The 16,402-nt window shown below is 39.4% G+C and overlaps 1 protein-coding gene across 1 annotated transcript in view; it reads right to left on the reverse strand.

The window, feature by feature from the left end:
- ARMC1 (armadillo repeat containing 1) overlaps positions 1-16,293 on the reverse strand; it is a 27,746-nt gene extending 11,453 nt beyond the window's left edge. Inside the window, exons 1-3 of the mRNA XM_015855687.1 lie at positions 16,131-16,293; positions 13,307-13,508; positions 10,630-10,721 (exon numbers count right to left, since the gene is read on the reverse strand). Of these exons, the coding sequence (XP_015711173.1) occupies positions 10,630-10,721; positions 13,307-13,480 (266 nt within the window). The 5' untranslated portion in view covers positions 13,481-13,508; positions 16,131-16,293. The remainder of the gene's footprint in view (positions 1-10,629; positions 10,722-13,306; positions 13,509-16,130) is intronic.
- Positions 16,294-16,402: the final 109 nt, after the last annotated feature.

Consider the following 16,402-nt stretch of genomic DNA (forward strand, 5'->3'; position numbering starts at 1 on the left):
AACATGAATTGAAAGTGAAAACAATTCCAAGATTTCTGTAATATCATTCATTGCAGTAAATGTGGTATCCTAAATGGAAAGAAAAACAAAAAAACCCACAACAAAAAAACTTAATGGACTGCCTTGAATTCTTTCCAAATTTATTGGGCAAATGCAACTGTATTATGCCCTTAAGGCCACTGGTATATTTTATTTCTAGGTGACCAATTTCTTTCAGAGTTCATTCCCCTTATATACAAAGGCAGAAACTGCTGCTACCCAAAGAAGTAAATTGCAAAGAACTGCTATATTCCATGAGAAAGTAAAAAAAAACACACCACTAATCCTTGATTCTAGAAGTGAGACACAATGATTGACACGGTTTTGATGAAAACTTTGAGCATGAATGACAAGCCTAAAGAAAGAGCATGGTATTAGAGAAAAAGCAATCTGTTTCAAGACAGTTATCTGATCTGGCTGTTTTTTCGGGCTGTTCTGCTCCAGTGCCAGGGCAGGATTCTTTCTTATCTCCAAGAATGTTGCTCTTTCTTGTGTGCTTTTTGTGCATCCCATGATATGTTGGTCTCACAAGCGTATGGCTGCTCTCCTGACTCATTCCAGGCAACAAGGAAGGCATTTGAAAGCAACTCAAAAATGGAGTGCTACTTCAGTGTACACTTTCCCAGTCCCAGGAAGGTGCTAGCACTATGCTGTCCCTTCTAGTCAACCACTTGTTCAGTTTCCTCTAGCCCCAAAACAGACAGTAAAAGCCAGATAACATCATAAAGCAGTTGTTGAGGATTACCACCCACTTTCATTAAAATATGTCAGAATTCTCAAGTATGTGGAAAGCAGGATGCTTACCTATCCAAAAGCAACATATCAGCAGGTTAACGATCAGAAATCATTTCATAAGGAAAACAGTAGAGTCAATAGGACTGAGAAGTCTGAAGTGACGCTCAGAGCTGCAACACTACAAGCCTCTAAATCCAGAAATCAAGCAGCTACACTGCTTGATGTCTGAGTACAGTTGTGCATGTGACAGCGCCCTAATGGCATCAGCCAAGTGCCAGCTATACATCACCTTTATTTACCCCAAGGCTGGCACACAATGCAAACAAGGCAGGGAAAGACAGACTTTCCTAGAGCGCTTTCCAGACCTGCAAGATGCTAATCTTCCAGTCTCTACTTGCATTACTGGCCTTGAGAACTTGACCACGAGATACTAAGCTGGGAAACGGCTGGAAAAGAAAAAGGAAACCAGATGTCTTCAAGAGGATTTTGTACTAAAAACAAGAGATGCTTCACCAATGTTAGGAATGAGGACTGCATTTCCCAGGGCCACTTCCAGCTCAACTTAAATCTGATCTTAGAAATTCAGAGAAATATCATGTAAATATCGTGACCGATGGTCTCAAGACTGTTAAAAAAACAAACAAAAACAAAAAGCAAAATACTGTAAGTATTAAACACAAGTTGCAAATCTGAGTAAAATCGAAGTATAATTCATTAGCTACGGTGAAGTCAGTGACCACAATACAATCTTAAACATCTAGCAAACAGAATAATTACCAAGTGCTTAGACCGTTCCCTTGATTTATTCTATTGTCCTCTGATCACAAGAAGAGAACAAACTTACAAGAATGGGATAACAGATTTGAACATATGCCATATGCTTAACCCATCTATTCATCCAATTTTGTTTAACTCTTGCTATTTATATGCTAAATGGAGATCAACTTTTGATCTTCCACAGCTTGCTTTCTACCATATGGACATATTCTCCATCACAAGAAAAGAGAAAAAAAAAAAAAAAAAAAAAGGAAAAAAAATCCAGGCCTGTTACTCAACTAAACTCAAAAGGCTTTAGAGTAGCATTTGCTAGACAAGAGTCTGCATAACAGACACAAACTCCACTTCAAATTTCACAGTAGCTAGTCTTAACATCTTGCCTGCTAATGAACAGTAATTATTTAATGGCCTTATATGACAAATCATGTTCATTACATGGCTTCAGCAAATTGCATTGGCATTAAAAAAGAATCTTAAGGGTAACATTGCTCTTCGGTCCTTTCCACTGCAAGATATCAAATGCTGGAATTAGAAAGGTAATCCTTCCCAATAATAATGCTGTAGCCATCAGGTAGAAATACTGGCAGTACTGAATTTAGGCTTTGTCCATAAGATTTTAGGAAAATGCAAGAAGCCAAATGCCACTTGCTGTACTACCACGTATTCTAATTAAACTACAGCACCAACCAGCAGAGGAGGAAAAAAAACAGTCTTAGCCTTCATGGGCTTATTTGTCCAGAAGCTTTGCTTTTTATGTATTTGCCGATATAGTTAATATTTACCTATTCAGCAGAAACTTGAAGTAGGTAACTATGAAAGCAACGACTAATTTAGACATCTTGTTTCTGTCTCGAACTACGTGTTTGCAATTGATTGTGAGGTTGTTGTTAATTATGTCTGTTTTATGAAGTGAACCAGTATTACCAGCAGCTTCGATGACAGCACGTTTCTTTCTATTTCTTTTGTACAGACACTTTGCATGAAGGTCAAAAGCCAGGGACAAGCATCATCTGCATACTGCAATCCAAAAGCAGACATCTGATACTGGCAAGAGAGATGAGAAACCTTGCAGAGATAAGCATCTACCTCCTCCCTTTTCACAGATACATGGCTCTAGACTACAATACTGTCAATCCACACCTGCAGCACTAAATACTTGACAATAACATTTGCTATTTTCATTTCAAAGCACCTTAAGCTTCCTTTGCTCTTTATTTTAGTGAGCTGTCAGGAAAAGTCAGTGTATCATTGAAGAACCCACCTCAGCACTTTTCCTTGTAAACTCAATAGCAACCAGCGAAGGTCACTGTTTCTAAAACACTTCGACATCAGCTGACTACAAGGTTTATTGAGTGTTAAAGGCACCCTGAGTTGCCACTATTCCTGTCTCTTTTCTGCCAATCCACATAAAATCTTTTCCCTCCCACCTCAGTACTGCATCCCACTACAAAAACAGAACATTCTCCTTTTGGCAATGCCACACCAAGTTTTGATGCACTTAAATTCAACACAATAGTAATTTTTTTTCTTGCCATACTTTACACGATTTTCAATGTAAATTTAGATCATACTGTTTAGCACAGGGACTCTTGCAAGATTGCAAATAACTTCATTTTTTTAATATTCAAACCCACAGTGCTTCAAGAGACCATTATTTGTTTAAATACAAAGTCTGCAGAAAAAAATATGAGTTAAAAAACACCTTAAGTTCACACTATGTCAAACAGTTAACTTTATGCTCCAGGAAGTTTCTAAGTAAGGAAGAAATTGGAAAGAGTACAAACACACAAAAAGCCTCATTTCAGGACTGAAAACCACTTCAATGGCTGGAGAAGACACAGTACTGATTGCGAAGAGCACAGTAAGCAAACAGGCCGTGTAGAATAAATGATGACTTGACTAATGCCACTTTGACTGCAAGAAAGTCCCAAGATGAAAGGAATAATGTTGAAAGTAAACTAAGTCCACTGCATGTTATAGTGCACAGAGTACAGATCCTTCCATTTGGTCACACATTCAGACTCTTCTGTGACCAACTCCACACGTACATCAAACGAAAATATCAAAGCGACACACCTTCCCCTGAACTGCATCCCTCAGAATAATGGTTGAGAGCAGGTTTTTAACTGCCAACTTCCATTAAACCCTGAAAAATATTAGTCCATGCTTTGATATTTAAATGACTACTTGCATCTGAACCACTGGCCATCAAGTCTTTGACTGTTCTTACAAATGAAACTCAGCTACTAAGATTTTACACTGTATTTTGTTAACACCACAAAAATAATTAACGTTCTCTCCCACAAAGTCCATTACACCATAGCTGATGTCCAAGGTTTTGGATGCCGCATCATTTTAATACCTAATGCTTTTTGTGTTTTATTTGTTGTGTATATTTTATTTTGATACTGTCCCCCATGACATCCTTATAACAAAGCTGAGGAAGTATGGGGTAGACGAGTGGACGGTGAAGTGGGCCGAGAATTGGCTGATTGGCAGAGTGCAGAGGGTTGTCGTTGGCGGTGTGGTGTCTGGCTGGAGGCCTGTAACTAGCGGCATCCCCCAGGGGTCTGTACTGGGTCCGGTCTTGTTCAACATCTTCATCAACGACCTTGATGAGGGGATAGTGACCACCCTCTGGAAGTTTGCTGATGACACGAAGTTGGGAGGATTGGTTGACAAGCCTGAAGGCTGTGCTGCTATTCAGCGAGACTTGGACAGGCTGGAGAGCTGGGCAGTAAGAAACCAGATGAGGTTTAACAAAAGCAAGTGTACAGTCTTGCACCTGGGTAGAAATAATTGCATGCACCAGTACAGGCTGGGGGAAGACCTGCTGGAGAGGAGCTCTGCTGAGAGGGACCTGGGTGTCCTGGTGGACGGCAGATTGACCATGAGCCAGCAGTGTGCCCTTGTAGTCAAAAAAGCCAAGGACATACTGGGGTGTATTAAAAAGAGCGTGTCCAGCAGGTCGAAGGAGGTGATCCTCCCCCGCTACTCTGCCCTGGTGAGGCCTCATCTGGAATATTGTGTCCAGTTCTGGGCTCCCCAGTACAAAAAAGACAGGGATCTCTTGTAGTAGTGCGTGGGGATAGGACTAGGGGTAATGGGATGAAACTATAGCCTAGGAAGTTCTGCACGAATGTGCGGAAGAACTTCTTTACGGTGAGGGTGACGGAGCACTGGAACAGGCTGCCCAGGGAGGTGGTGGAGTCTCCTTCTCTGGAGATATTTAAGACCCACCTGGACACCTACCTGTGTGACATGGTGTAGGGAGCCTGCTTTGGCAGGGGGGTTGGACTCGATGATCTCTAGAGGTCCCTTCCAACCCCTACAATTCTGTGATTCTGTGATTTGTTACATAAATATTTGCATCTGTGTTTGGATCTGTGTTCATAGCTCCCTATGCCTTTTGTAACACTAAGTGTATTACAAGAATACAAAAATATTTTAAAAGCATTTTAAAAACAACTACTGAATTCTTCATAGTTTGCCACGACTCAGACTAACAGAGAAAAAACTTGACTACACATATACACACACACACATATATATATATATATGCCATAGTGAGGTTGGTAGCCTATGACATTGAACCCATCTGCTCCCTGATCCCTCCACTCCATACCTACATATAATCTCCAAATACCAGGAAGTTGTTTAGCAAACAAAAGTAGTATTCGACCACTTAGAACAAATATAATGGTGTATTTATAGAGGACATATTGATTTTGCTTATAATACTTCACTGCGTGTAGGACTGTGGGTTTGTTTCTTTTTTGGTTTTGACACAAGATGCTTCTCCAAACTTCTGAAAAGTAAGATTAACAAAACAGGTGAAAAGCCATTCCTTAAGGAAACTTAGACACAGAGGAGTGAGATATTTGGCCAGTTTGCTTAACAACACTGAATGAAGCAGCCTGCAGGTGTCCTCCTGCTGTGACCATCTATTATTAATAAGCACATTGTTACAGCACTGAATAGGCTGGAACCCCACAGCCCAAAGAGATGCACCAACAACCAAGGATATAATTTCCTAGAAGCACTTAACTTCTAATAGACAAAACAGAGCATGTAAAGCAAGTATGCTTGGAAAAATAACAGGAAAGGAAAGATGAGGAAGGAGAACAGGGAATCGAGCATCTTCCAGGGCAGGAATGAAAGTATGGAAAAGATAAAGACATCCAGGCGATGCAATGTAGATTAATTTCTGGAAACAAAATTGTTTAACCTTCTGATCAAGGAATATTTCAGACACATGAAAACAATGACTTTCAGAGAGAAAACAACTCAGAATCAGAAGTACAGAACAGTTCAAAAACGATCGTGCAATAGAACCAAGTGTCACACTACCCAATCCTCAGTCATTTCTCCATTTCAGTGTTAAGCAAACAAAAAAAACCCCGCACAATAAATGCCAAGAATGACAAAACTACCAATTCACCTACAGACAATTAAAATCTCTCTAATCCATAAAGAACAATTTCTTTCTTATTTTCATATTAGAATTTAAGTACTCCAATCAATAGCATAAATTCATAAATGTAGAATGTAAGAAGTTGTCACCATTTTTTTAGCTACATTTCCACACAAAATATTATCCTGTGGCCCATTAGGATATGGCAACATCCCCTCCACCGCCACACATCCCTTTAAAGACGTGATTTGTTTTGTTGTTAATTAATACATGGCCTTTACCCTGTCCATCTAAGCCATTCTTTCTTTCTCACAAAGGAGACAAAGCATGTCATACAACTACGATGGCAAAGCTGTTGTGATGCTACATTCCCACTGTTTTCACTTCAGCAAATACTATTCCGTTCTGTTGTGGTGGTTTTTTTATTATTATTTTCACATCATAAATTTAAACTTGGCTGCTTTCAATGAATAATTAAATTTTCAAAAAGTATAGGTAATTAAGACAACCAGAAATTAAAATTGAGTAAGAAGTCAGCAATTATAGACTGCATGTATTTTACCATATCTGCAAGGGACTCTAATTAAGCACATATTAATTGCCCTAATCTTCTTAGGCAAGTAATAAATTGAAAGAGCTGATTAATGCACTGGATTTAGTTCAGCTTGTTAAATCTGACACCCTGGCAAAGGAAGACTATCTTGAAAAGCTCTTTTAGCTAACTAATTGGAATTTTACCCTCAGTAATTTCCTATTCCATAATAAGAGCTATTCAGTATCTACTGACTCATTGTTTTTTTGTGTTTTTTTTTTAAAATACACGTTAGTTATATTTATGTTCCATTATGCTCCTCATAAAGATCAAGAAAAACTATAAACTTTGACCTTTACTGTCCATGAAAAGTCACTTTTGTTCTGAACACTAATTAGTATATTTCCTTGTAGGCTATAAATCCTAATTAATTTTAATTCTAGAAGCTGCTAATAATATTTTATAAAGTCCATACGGACACATTAACTACTCCATACAATTCATAAAGCCAGCAACCAAACCAGTTTTCAATATTAAATAACTGCTGATGACTACTAGAATGCAATGAAATGCATTTCTTCAATGAACTTCCACCTCTACTCTCCATTTTATTTATTTACACAAATGTTTGAACACATACAAGTTCTAAGACAAACGCAAGACAAACATTTTTGATAAAAATGGAATAATTAAAAAAAAAGAAAAAAGACATTTGGAATCACAGAATCGTAGGGGTTGGAAGGGACCTCTAGAGATCATCAAGTCCAACCCCCCTGCCAAAGCAGATTCCCTACACCATGTCACACGGGTAGGCATCCAAGTGGGACTTGAATATCTCCAGAGAAGGAGACTCCACAACCCCCCTGGGCAGCCTGTTCCAGTGGAATCCTCTACGTAAGGATTTTAAAGGTCTGATTTCTCTCCACCACACTTCTTACTCTAGACTGCAAAACTCAAAGATGCATCAAACTTCACCTAAAACTAAGCAGATCTGGATGCACAAAGAAGGAACTTTCCCAGATGAGAAAAGCAGCAAGTTGGGCAGTTACTGAAGTTCTGCTGTAATGTTAGAACAAAATTAATTAGCAAGCCAGCTATTTTCTAGTTGATGGCATCAACCATTTAAATTTTCAGATCTGTTATATCAGTTCGGTGTAGATGGGATACACACAGCTGTCAAGAAAATCCACTCATAAACCTAAAAACCCACTACAGAGTTACAGGGCTTATCAAGAGTCACTTAAAATTCAAGACGAGCATAACAGAAGTGTAATTCTAAAACTCCTGACATCCTAAACTCAGTGTTTGTTAGTTCAGTGCTAAACTGGATTAAGTCTAACTGCATAGTTGTCAACCTGACTCTTTGTGCAAGCGAGCTACACCTCACTGCTTGGGAAGTATTAACCCCATCAGTGATGGGATACAGTTCATCACAGCACTGAACAAGGAAAGCCCACGAATATTATGCACATAAGAGAGAAATCAATGAAAGTAAATGGTGACAGTTAAAAAAATTCTTGATAAAAAGGCACAATTCACACCACTGGATGCATTTAACCTGTCAAGAGAAATGAGCCAGTGGCTACAAGTGCTGCTATGGAAAACAACAGAAAAAAATCCTCAAAAATCCAAATCAAGTTATGGGTTAGAGTGATGAGTTCAATATTCAGATTCCAGAAAGAACACTGGAATGCACAGAATGAAGTCACCAAGACCACAGCATTTATTAGTGCATTTATTAATGTTTAGTTTCAGTTCAAAGGACAATATTTTTTGAGAAACTGAAATCACGTTAGAAAACAGACTTTCCATTTTCTAGAGCAAAACTGAAGAAGACCTTGCTGTCTCCCCTACTGACTTTCTAACAGAGAAAAAACACAGACTTTTCTTTTTTGTGACACATTTTTTTTATCTAGCTTCTCAGCACTTTTTACCATCTTTCTCCATATTTCTCCGGGCAAAACAAAACTTAGCTTCAGCATTTCTTGTCAGCATTACAACCGAAAATCCTGACAAGCACATGACAAAGTCTTGTGTTTGAAGATGCTACATATTTAAATTTTCATCATATCACACATTCCAAATGTTACAAGCACATAAATCAAATGTATGTTCTTGCACTTGCCAAAGAGCCTTCTAGAAAAAAATGAATCTACAAGATACCCAGTTTTTAACCGTCTTTTCTCTCCTCTTCAAGCTTCTGAACTTTATACCCTTTTAATCCCTGAATCACAGAACGGTTTGGACTGAAATTGATCTTACAGATCATCTAGTTCCAGCTCTGTGTTGGAAATTCTGCCATGGAACCTCTAACTATATCAGGTTGCCCAAAGACCCATCCACCCTGGCCTTGAAAACAGCTTCTCTGGACAGCCTGTTCCAGTGCCTCAGTACATTCACAGTACCCATCAAGTTGTCCATTCACCAAACCCATGTCTCCCTAATTTGGAAACAAGGACTTCATGTGAGACAGCGTCAGAATACTTTGCACAAGTCCAGGTAAAAGACATCAGCTGCTTTACTCTTATTGCCCAATGCTGTACTACCATCGTACGAATCCACCACATTTGTGGTGGACATCTGTCATTTGTGAAGCCAGGTTGGCTGTCATTAATCACCTCCTTGTTTTCCATGTACCACAGTTACCAGGACAATTTGCTCCATCATCTTGAGTGCTGTCATTCTCCCAGTCTTCCTTTTCTCCTTTTATAAAAACAAGAGTTTTTATTTTTCCCCTTTTTAGTTGGTAGCAACTTCAACAGGCTGTTACTACTTCTCAAATATGATGGATAGTGGGGTTAGCAGCTTCATCTGCCAGTTCACTCAGGACCTGCAGATGCATCCCACCAGGTTTTGGAGGATCTGTGCACCTAAGGTCACCACAAAGCCTTCTACAGCGGATAGCTCTTAATTCTCTCCCACCCTGCCTCTGTGTTCTGTATCTTGCGCAGTGTGGCTAGAGAGCACTTCCTGGTTAAGAATGAAGCAAAAAAGCCATTGAGAATCTCAGTTTTATCCATATCCCAGATAATTAACTCTCCCATTTCTAATCAGAGAGAACACATTTGTTTTCCTTTTACCACTAGCATACTTACAGTAGCCCTGTACTTACAGTTGGCCATGATTTCCAGGCCAGATTTAATTCTATCAGGACCTTAGCTTTCCTAGTCCAGTCCCTGATTACTCAGATAATTCTTCTGTGCTGCTCCTGAACTACCTGTCCTTGTTTCCAACCTCAGTAAGCTTGAAGTTGAAACACAGAAGAAATGATGCCTAAGAAATTTCCATAACATTATTTAAACAAAAATTTTAATTAAGACTGCTTCCTCAGTACTATTATGTAAGCTACAGAAGCCAATAACAAATACTACTCCCCTTTTGCCATCTTTGTGTAGATTACATAAGATGCTAAGAAACTTCTTTAAATAGACAACTAATCTGCACTAAAGGCAAATTGGCCTGCAAGAAATGCTTCTAATACTACCTACACATTCCAATTTTACTGTTACTATAAAGTAGCAAGCAGAGACTCCAGTATATTTAACTTAATTATTCTTGTCCTTTAAAAATGCCAATACTGTAAGATTTAATTTGATTATTTTTATATACACCCAATATAAAAACCTGTCACTTAAACCTCACTAACTTCTCCATCAGCAAAACGCTTCCTGAACACAAACCTGTAGATACAAACTTTCTAAAACATATAAAGACAAATACACTGAATACACCCTTTCCTAAAAGAGGGAACCAAAGAGAAACACGACAGATTGCAATCATTACCATTAAACGCACTAGAGCAAGAAACCCTTAAAAAATTATTTAGGTTACAAAAGAACCTGAAGGGATGAGGTAAAATTACCTATTTGTAATAACAGCCAGAAATCTGTGGTGTGGCAAATGACTTTCAAAGTATTATTTATTCTATTCTTGCTTTGTCACACTACAAAACAAAGAGCATTAATTGCTTGCAACTTCAACATTGAAAAGGAAGAATGCAATAATAAAAATTCACTACACAAAATGATAGTTGAAATTTTACTTTGCGACAGCATGTTATAATATATAATATATTATATGTTATAATATATAATATACTGTCTTTGGATACAACAAGTCAACATAAACTTACTTTTGTATAACATTCTGTAAGCTGAGCATCATACCCAATTCACCTTTCATCTTTTCTCTGTTGGCACGGCACTCTGCCAAATAACGGAGAGCCTAAAATAAAAAGGACATATCAGCAATATTTCCAGTACATTATTACTTCTTCTTATCACTGTAAAACTGCAGAAGATTCACAATGCCATTTCTAGTAAAAGCATTTTTGCATGCTGTTAAAAGAATTAAAAGAATTGTTTTACTCTCAAATATACAGAAAGCAAGGACTATCCAATCTACAAGTAAAGATCGAGAGGCCAGGTTTGCTTATACTAAGCGAATGTCTACAACTAACCCACGGAGCCTTTACAAAGATGAAGGAGACAAACTTTCCTCTACAGCAGCAGAAAACATAACAAAGAGAAGGAAAAATTACAGAAGTTCAGGTTAGACATTATGAAAACTTTTTTTCCTCTATGAAGGCAGTTCAGGAAGTGGAAGCAAATGTCTTCCAGTTCTTTTCAGCCAACACTACTATGTCCCAAGATCTAATGTAATTTTTTATTTTTAAAATTTTTAAAATACATCTAACACTGAAGCAATTAATCACTCCATGTAAGTACAGGAACGCAACAGCAGTAGTCAGCTGCTTAGGTTGCTGTTACCTCAGCTTGGAACCAACACTTGCATGTTGCCCAAGGCTTTTTTTATTTGTTCTTTGAGGTAAACTTGGAAGAACTGCTGACTCCAGCCAACAACTATATGGTTACTCTTAACACAATACTCTTGCGGTTGAAATTTCAAGTCCTTTTCATAACGCATCTCTCAATTCTCAGTGCTGTCAAACTATTCTTAGAAGGAACCTCTAAAGATGTATTTTGCATTGTGCTTTTGTCTGTTTTAGTCACGTAAGTACAAGAATCACATGCAGAAAATCCTGCAATTCACAAATGCAATGGGCTATAAAATTAGTTTTGTGACAGCAAGATTCAGAAGTAAATTCTAATTCTTTACATAAAGTCATATAATAACTACGCTGCTCACTAGCTGCTTCAAAAATAACGTGTTCCTTATTCCCTTCAGAGAGCTTATTAATCACCTATCTTTCTTTCTAAATTGTCTTCAGCACAGAGTAGGTAAAATTCAAGATCACCCTATTACCTTTTGGGGAAGTCTGGCTCTTGCCTGACGTGGTACAAACATTTCAGAATGATAAAATATCAAAAAGGATGACTAAAAATCTGTCAGCAAAGAAATTAAATGCTATAGTACCTACGAGGTGCGGGAAGTCACAAGCACAAACAGTTTGGGTAGCAGACAAAAACTTGTTTTCATAGCAATTTCTGATTACAGTCAGGGTCTCCTCTAAATCCCTCCCCTTAATTCACTCTACCTGTAGGCTGCCACTAAATAAAACAACACAGCTGTCTCTCACCCATCAAGATGCCTTTACCACAACACTTCAACAATATTTGGGTTTGTGGAACCATACCGCATTACCCTTCATTGATCTGATAAATTCAGTTCTTTTAATGTAGGGTTAATTTTTGCAATGTGATCACAGAATGATTACTAAGTTTCACGCAGGCTGCGAGAATACGCAGCCCGAGAAAGCAAAGGAAGGAAAAGAGGGATCCAAACAAAACCCTCCATGACCTAAGGAACCTACAGTAGAATAAAAAACAGTGCAGCATATTCCCAAGAACTGTAACGTCAACTCATAAGTCATCCAGTTGAGAACATTTAGTCTGGCAAATGCTGTGGCAAAGCTGTTTTGAAAACCAATTAGCAGGACATACATCTCCTGGATTATGGGATGTCATTCCCTGTGCCCTGAAGAGCACTGGAGTCATTACAAGAAATGCCCGAATATTCCTTATGGAAGTAAAACAAATGAAAAAAGTACATAGAACTACAGTACAGACTAAATATTAATGATACAGGAAATAATGAAGAATTTAATGTAAAAAGTCAAAGCTCTGCTTATAATTTAAAATAAAGAAAAAATTATATGAAACGAGAGAATGGCAGTTTTTACTAACATAAAAATCTTATTAGGAGAACTGAATCAGGGTTCTAAGGAAATCTTCATTTTTGCTTGCCCTGTTTCTATGAAAGAGATGTACTTTATGACTTTGAACAAGAAGAAATGAAGAGAAAATGGAAAATGTTGGCTTAGACATCAACAAATTTCACGAGGGTGGGCAAATGCTGGAGCAGGGTGCCTGAGAGGCTACAGGGCATCTAAACAAACACAGTCCTGAAGTGTGTTCTAATTTGTCTCAGCTTGACCATGAGATTAGACTACATGACCTCGGGAAATCATCTCTAGCCAAAACTGCCCTATAATTTATGATCTTTTTCTTACGTGAGCATTTTATCATTGAATATATTTACCAAGTTCCAGGGCTTCATCTAAAGAAAAAGATTTTAGCATGCTTACCTCCCTCCACAATGAAAGTGAAATGGCTGTATTAGAGAAAAAACGCAAAGCAAATTAATCTCTTCCAATTACTGTGAATTCCCCTGGAATAATGCTACATGGCTAAACAACATTTGAATTGTGTGCTTCTTTTAAAAAAGTGAAAATTAATTGTGATTTACCATAAAAACAGGTTTTATCTTCTACATTACTTGATTAAAGACACAGAAACAAAGGAACAAAGTGTCCTAATGACATACAAACTTATCTCTGGAATACTTACTAATAAAGCTGAATGAACAACTGGAGGGCTGGGATGGTCCAAAAACAGAATCAGACCTGGCAGACATCCTTGATCCTGAACAATGGCTCGCCTATTCAAAGGATCAGCTGCTAGATCTCGGAGTTGATTAACTACAGATAGTGCATCAGGCTCCTCACTCATAGTGGAATTCATTTTTTCCTACACCACACGTACAAAATACCTGTCAAAAAAATGTATATGGTATTAATGTTCGCTATCAATTAGAGCAGAGATAAGGTAAGAACATAAATGCATTGATTTGTTACAGGCATAAGAGTACAAAAAAAAGAAGCCTCAAGGAACAAAATTTCTAAGGATAATGATCATAGAACTTTTCAGCTGGAAACTTAAATTTCCCCTGTGGAAAGCAGATAGGGTTTGGTTAATCACATTTTCTCTTGTTTCCTTCAAATACATGCACCGATATGTATAACAGTACATAGTTTATAGCACTGATAAAGATGATCAGAAACTCCATAGTTGTCTCACACCCAATATGCAGACTACAAGTCTACAAACATCCTTCTGTATAAACATGCAAAATAAAACCTGAATTTTCAGTGCCTTTAGCAGTAATCAAATTTCACATAAAAGTGAACCAAATAAGCAGCAAAAGATTAACCCAGCATCAAGCATAATCATAGAATCATAGAATTACCCAGGTTGGAAAAGACCTTGAAGATCATCAAGTCCAACCGCAGCCTAACCAGTACCCTAGCTCTAACAACCCTACACTAAATCATATCCCTGAGCACCACATCCAAACGGCTCTTAAACACAACCAGGGATGGCGATTCAACCACCTCCCTGGGGAGTCTATTCCAGTACCTAACTACCCTTTGTGTAAAGAAGCTCTTCCTAATATCCAAACTAAACTTGCCCTGGCGCAACTTGAGGCCATTTCCCCTTGTCCTGTCATTTGTCACTAGTGAGAAGAGACCTGCCCCACACAGCTTGTGTAACACCATATCCATTTAAAGCTACAAAATACTTAGAGGTGTTGTGATTTTTTTTTGAAACTTCTGACTAGTTTGCATTCAATAAAGAAAAAAAAAGCAGGTCACACCTTGCTTCAGCCAAAGTGCAAGCCAATATTAATTTCAAATGAGACGTGTCAGTGTCTGATTCCACAGTTGTTTTAATGAGGGGTAACTACTTAACAGGCCACAGAAGCATAAGCTTAGATAAAAGAGAAGGTCTGCATCTTGATAGTGACAGAACGATGGGGAATGGATTCAAACTAAAGGAACGGAGATTCAGGTTAGATTTCAGAAAGAAATTGTTACTTCAGAGGGTGGTGAGACACCGGCACAGCTACCCAGAGTAATTGTGGATGCCCCATCCCTGTAGGTGTTCAAGGCCACGTTGGATGGGGCCCTGGGCAGCCTGAGCTGGTGGGTGGCAGCCCTGCCCACAGCACAGAGGTTGAAATTTATACGGGTATTTATATATCATAATGGTATGGGTAATTTATAAGAACTCTTCCAACTCAAACCATTGTATGATTACTTCAAAAGACAGACTGTGTGCTTCCAAAACTATGGAATGTGGTCCTTGGTGCTGCCACTAGAAACTCATGTAAGTAGCTTTATTTTAAGGCACAAAAGCATGAATAATGACATATTAAGTTGCATTCTTTTTCCCCCTGTATAGAAATAAAACTGAATTTGTAACTGGTAACAATCTTTTACCATTATTTCCCAAACAAATAATACCATTCATATATTATATTGTTCTCTTGCTGCTGGTAGATGCACGTGTAGAAGTGTCCAATAGTTTCTCACATTTTCACATTAAATAAAAACCTGCTAATTTCTCCGTCACTGGTTCTTCCTTTGGTAAAGGAAATGTGAGAAGTCAATCATTCCCCTCCATGTTCTTCCCTTTGACTGTACTATGTCCTAGCAAGATTGACTGGGAACTTCAGACCATAATGAATACTTTATATTCTCAAAATAGATGGCTCTAAATTGCTAAAAAGTCTCTATGAAGTTCAGTGTTATTCGGTACATTCTTTAGCTGATCAACAAAACTTACTCAAAGCCTACAAATGAAATGAGTTGAAGTTAATGCGAACAAAAGCCTCTGACTTTCCAGTCATATCCTGAGCACCAGATCCCTCCTCCAGCTCTATTCATCCTTATCCACTTTATCGTTATTCTTCTGATCTCCTGCACACACACGAAACCGGGGTGCCCTCACTGCAGCCTTTCAATACCTGAAGGGAACTTACACCCAGGAGGGGAGTAAACTCTTTGAAAGGGCTGACAATAGCAGGACACGGGGAAATGGTTTTAAGTTAAAAGAGGGAATTTTTAGGTTGGATGTCGGGGGGAAGTTGTTCACTAGGAGAGTGGTTAGGCCCTGGAACAGGCTGCCCAGGGAGGTTGTGGATGCCCCGTCCTTGGAGGTGTTCAAGACCAGGTTGGACGGGGCCCTGGGCAACCTGATCTAGTACATGTGTATGTTTGGTGGCCCTGCCAGGCAGGGGGGTTGGAACTACATGATCCTTGAGGTCCCTTCCAACCCGGGTCATTCTGATTCTGTGATACAAAGTTCTACCCCTCCTCACCATGTCCCACTCTTTTCCTTCCACCCCCTTCTGTCTTCTCAGTCACAACCAAAGCTAAAACCGAAGTTCCCATCTCCTCCACCCCCCACAACACCGTTATTACAGCCGGGAGCCCCGTGGCCGCTGACCAAAGGCCGGGTCCCCTCGCCGCACCTCCCTCCCGGCCAGCCCAGCTCCTCCCGCTCCCACCCCTGCCCCCCGTAGCGGCCTGCACTGCTCCCGGCCTCGTACCGCTGAACGAGCCGTCCTCAAACCGCCACAGCTCAGCCTCAGGCCCCCATCGCCATCAGGGGTCACACACCGGGACACACACGGAGCTCACACCTCTCCCGCTCCGCCACCGGGCCCGCTCGGACCCCACACATCCCTCCACGCCGCAACGCGATTGGTGCGGCGCCGCCCTCGCCTCTCCGCCAATCATAGCTCGTCTTGTTGTCGGCGAGGCGGGATTGGACAACGGCTGCGCCGCAAGGTGCGCTGGGAACTGTAGTCCGCCGCACGGC

This window comes from Coturnix japonica, chromosome 2 (assembly GCF_001577835.2).
Source record: "Coturnix japonica isolate 7356 chromosome 2, Coturnix japonica 2.1, whole genome shotgun sequence".
NCBI classification, from domain to species: Eukaryota; Metazoa; Chordata; class Aves; order Galliformes; family Phasianidae; genus Coturnix; species Coturnix japonica.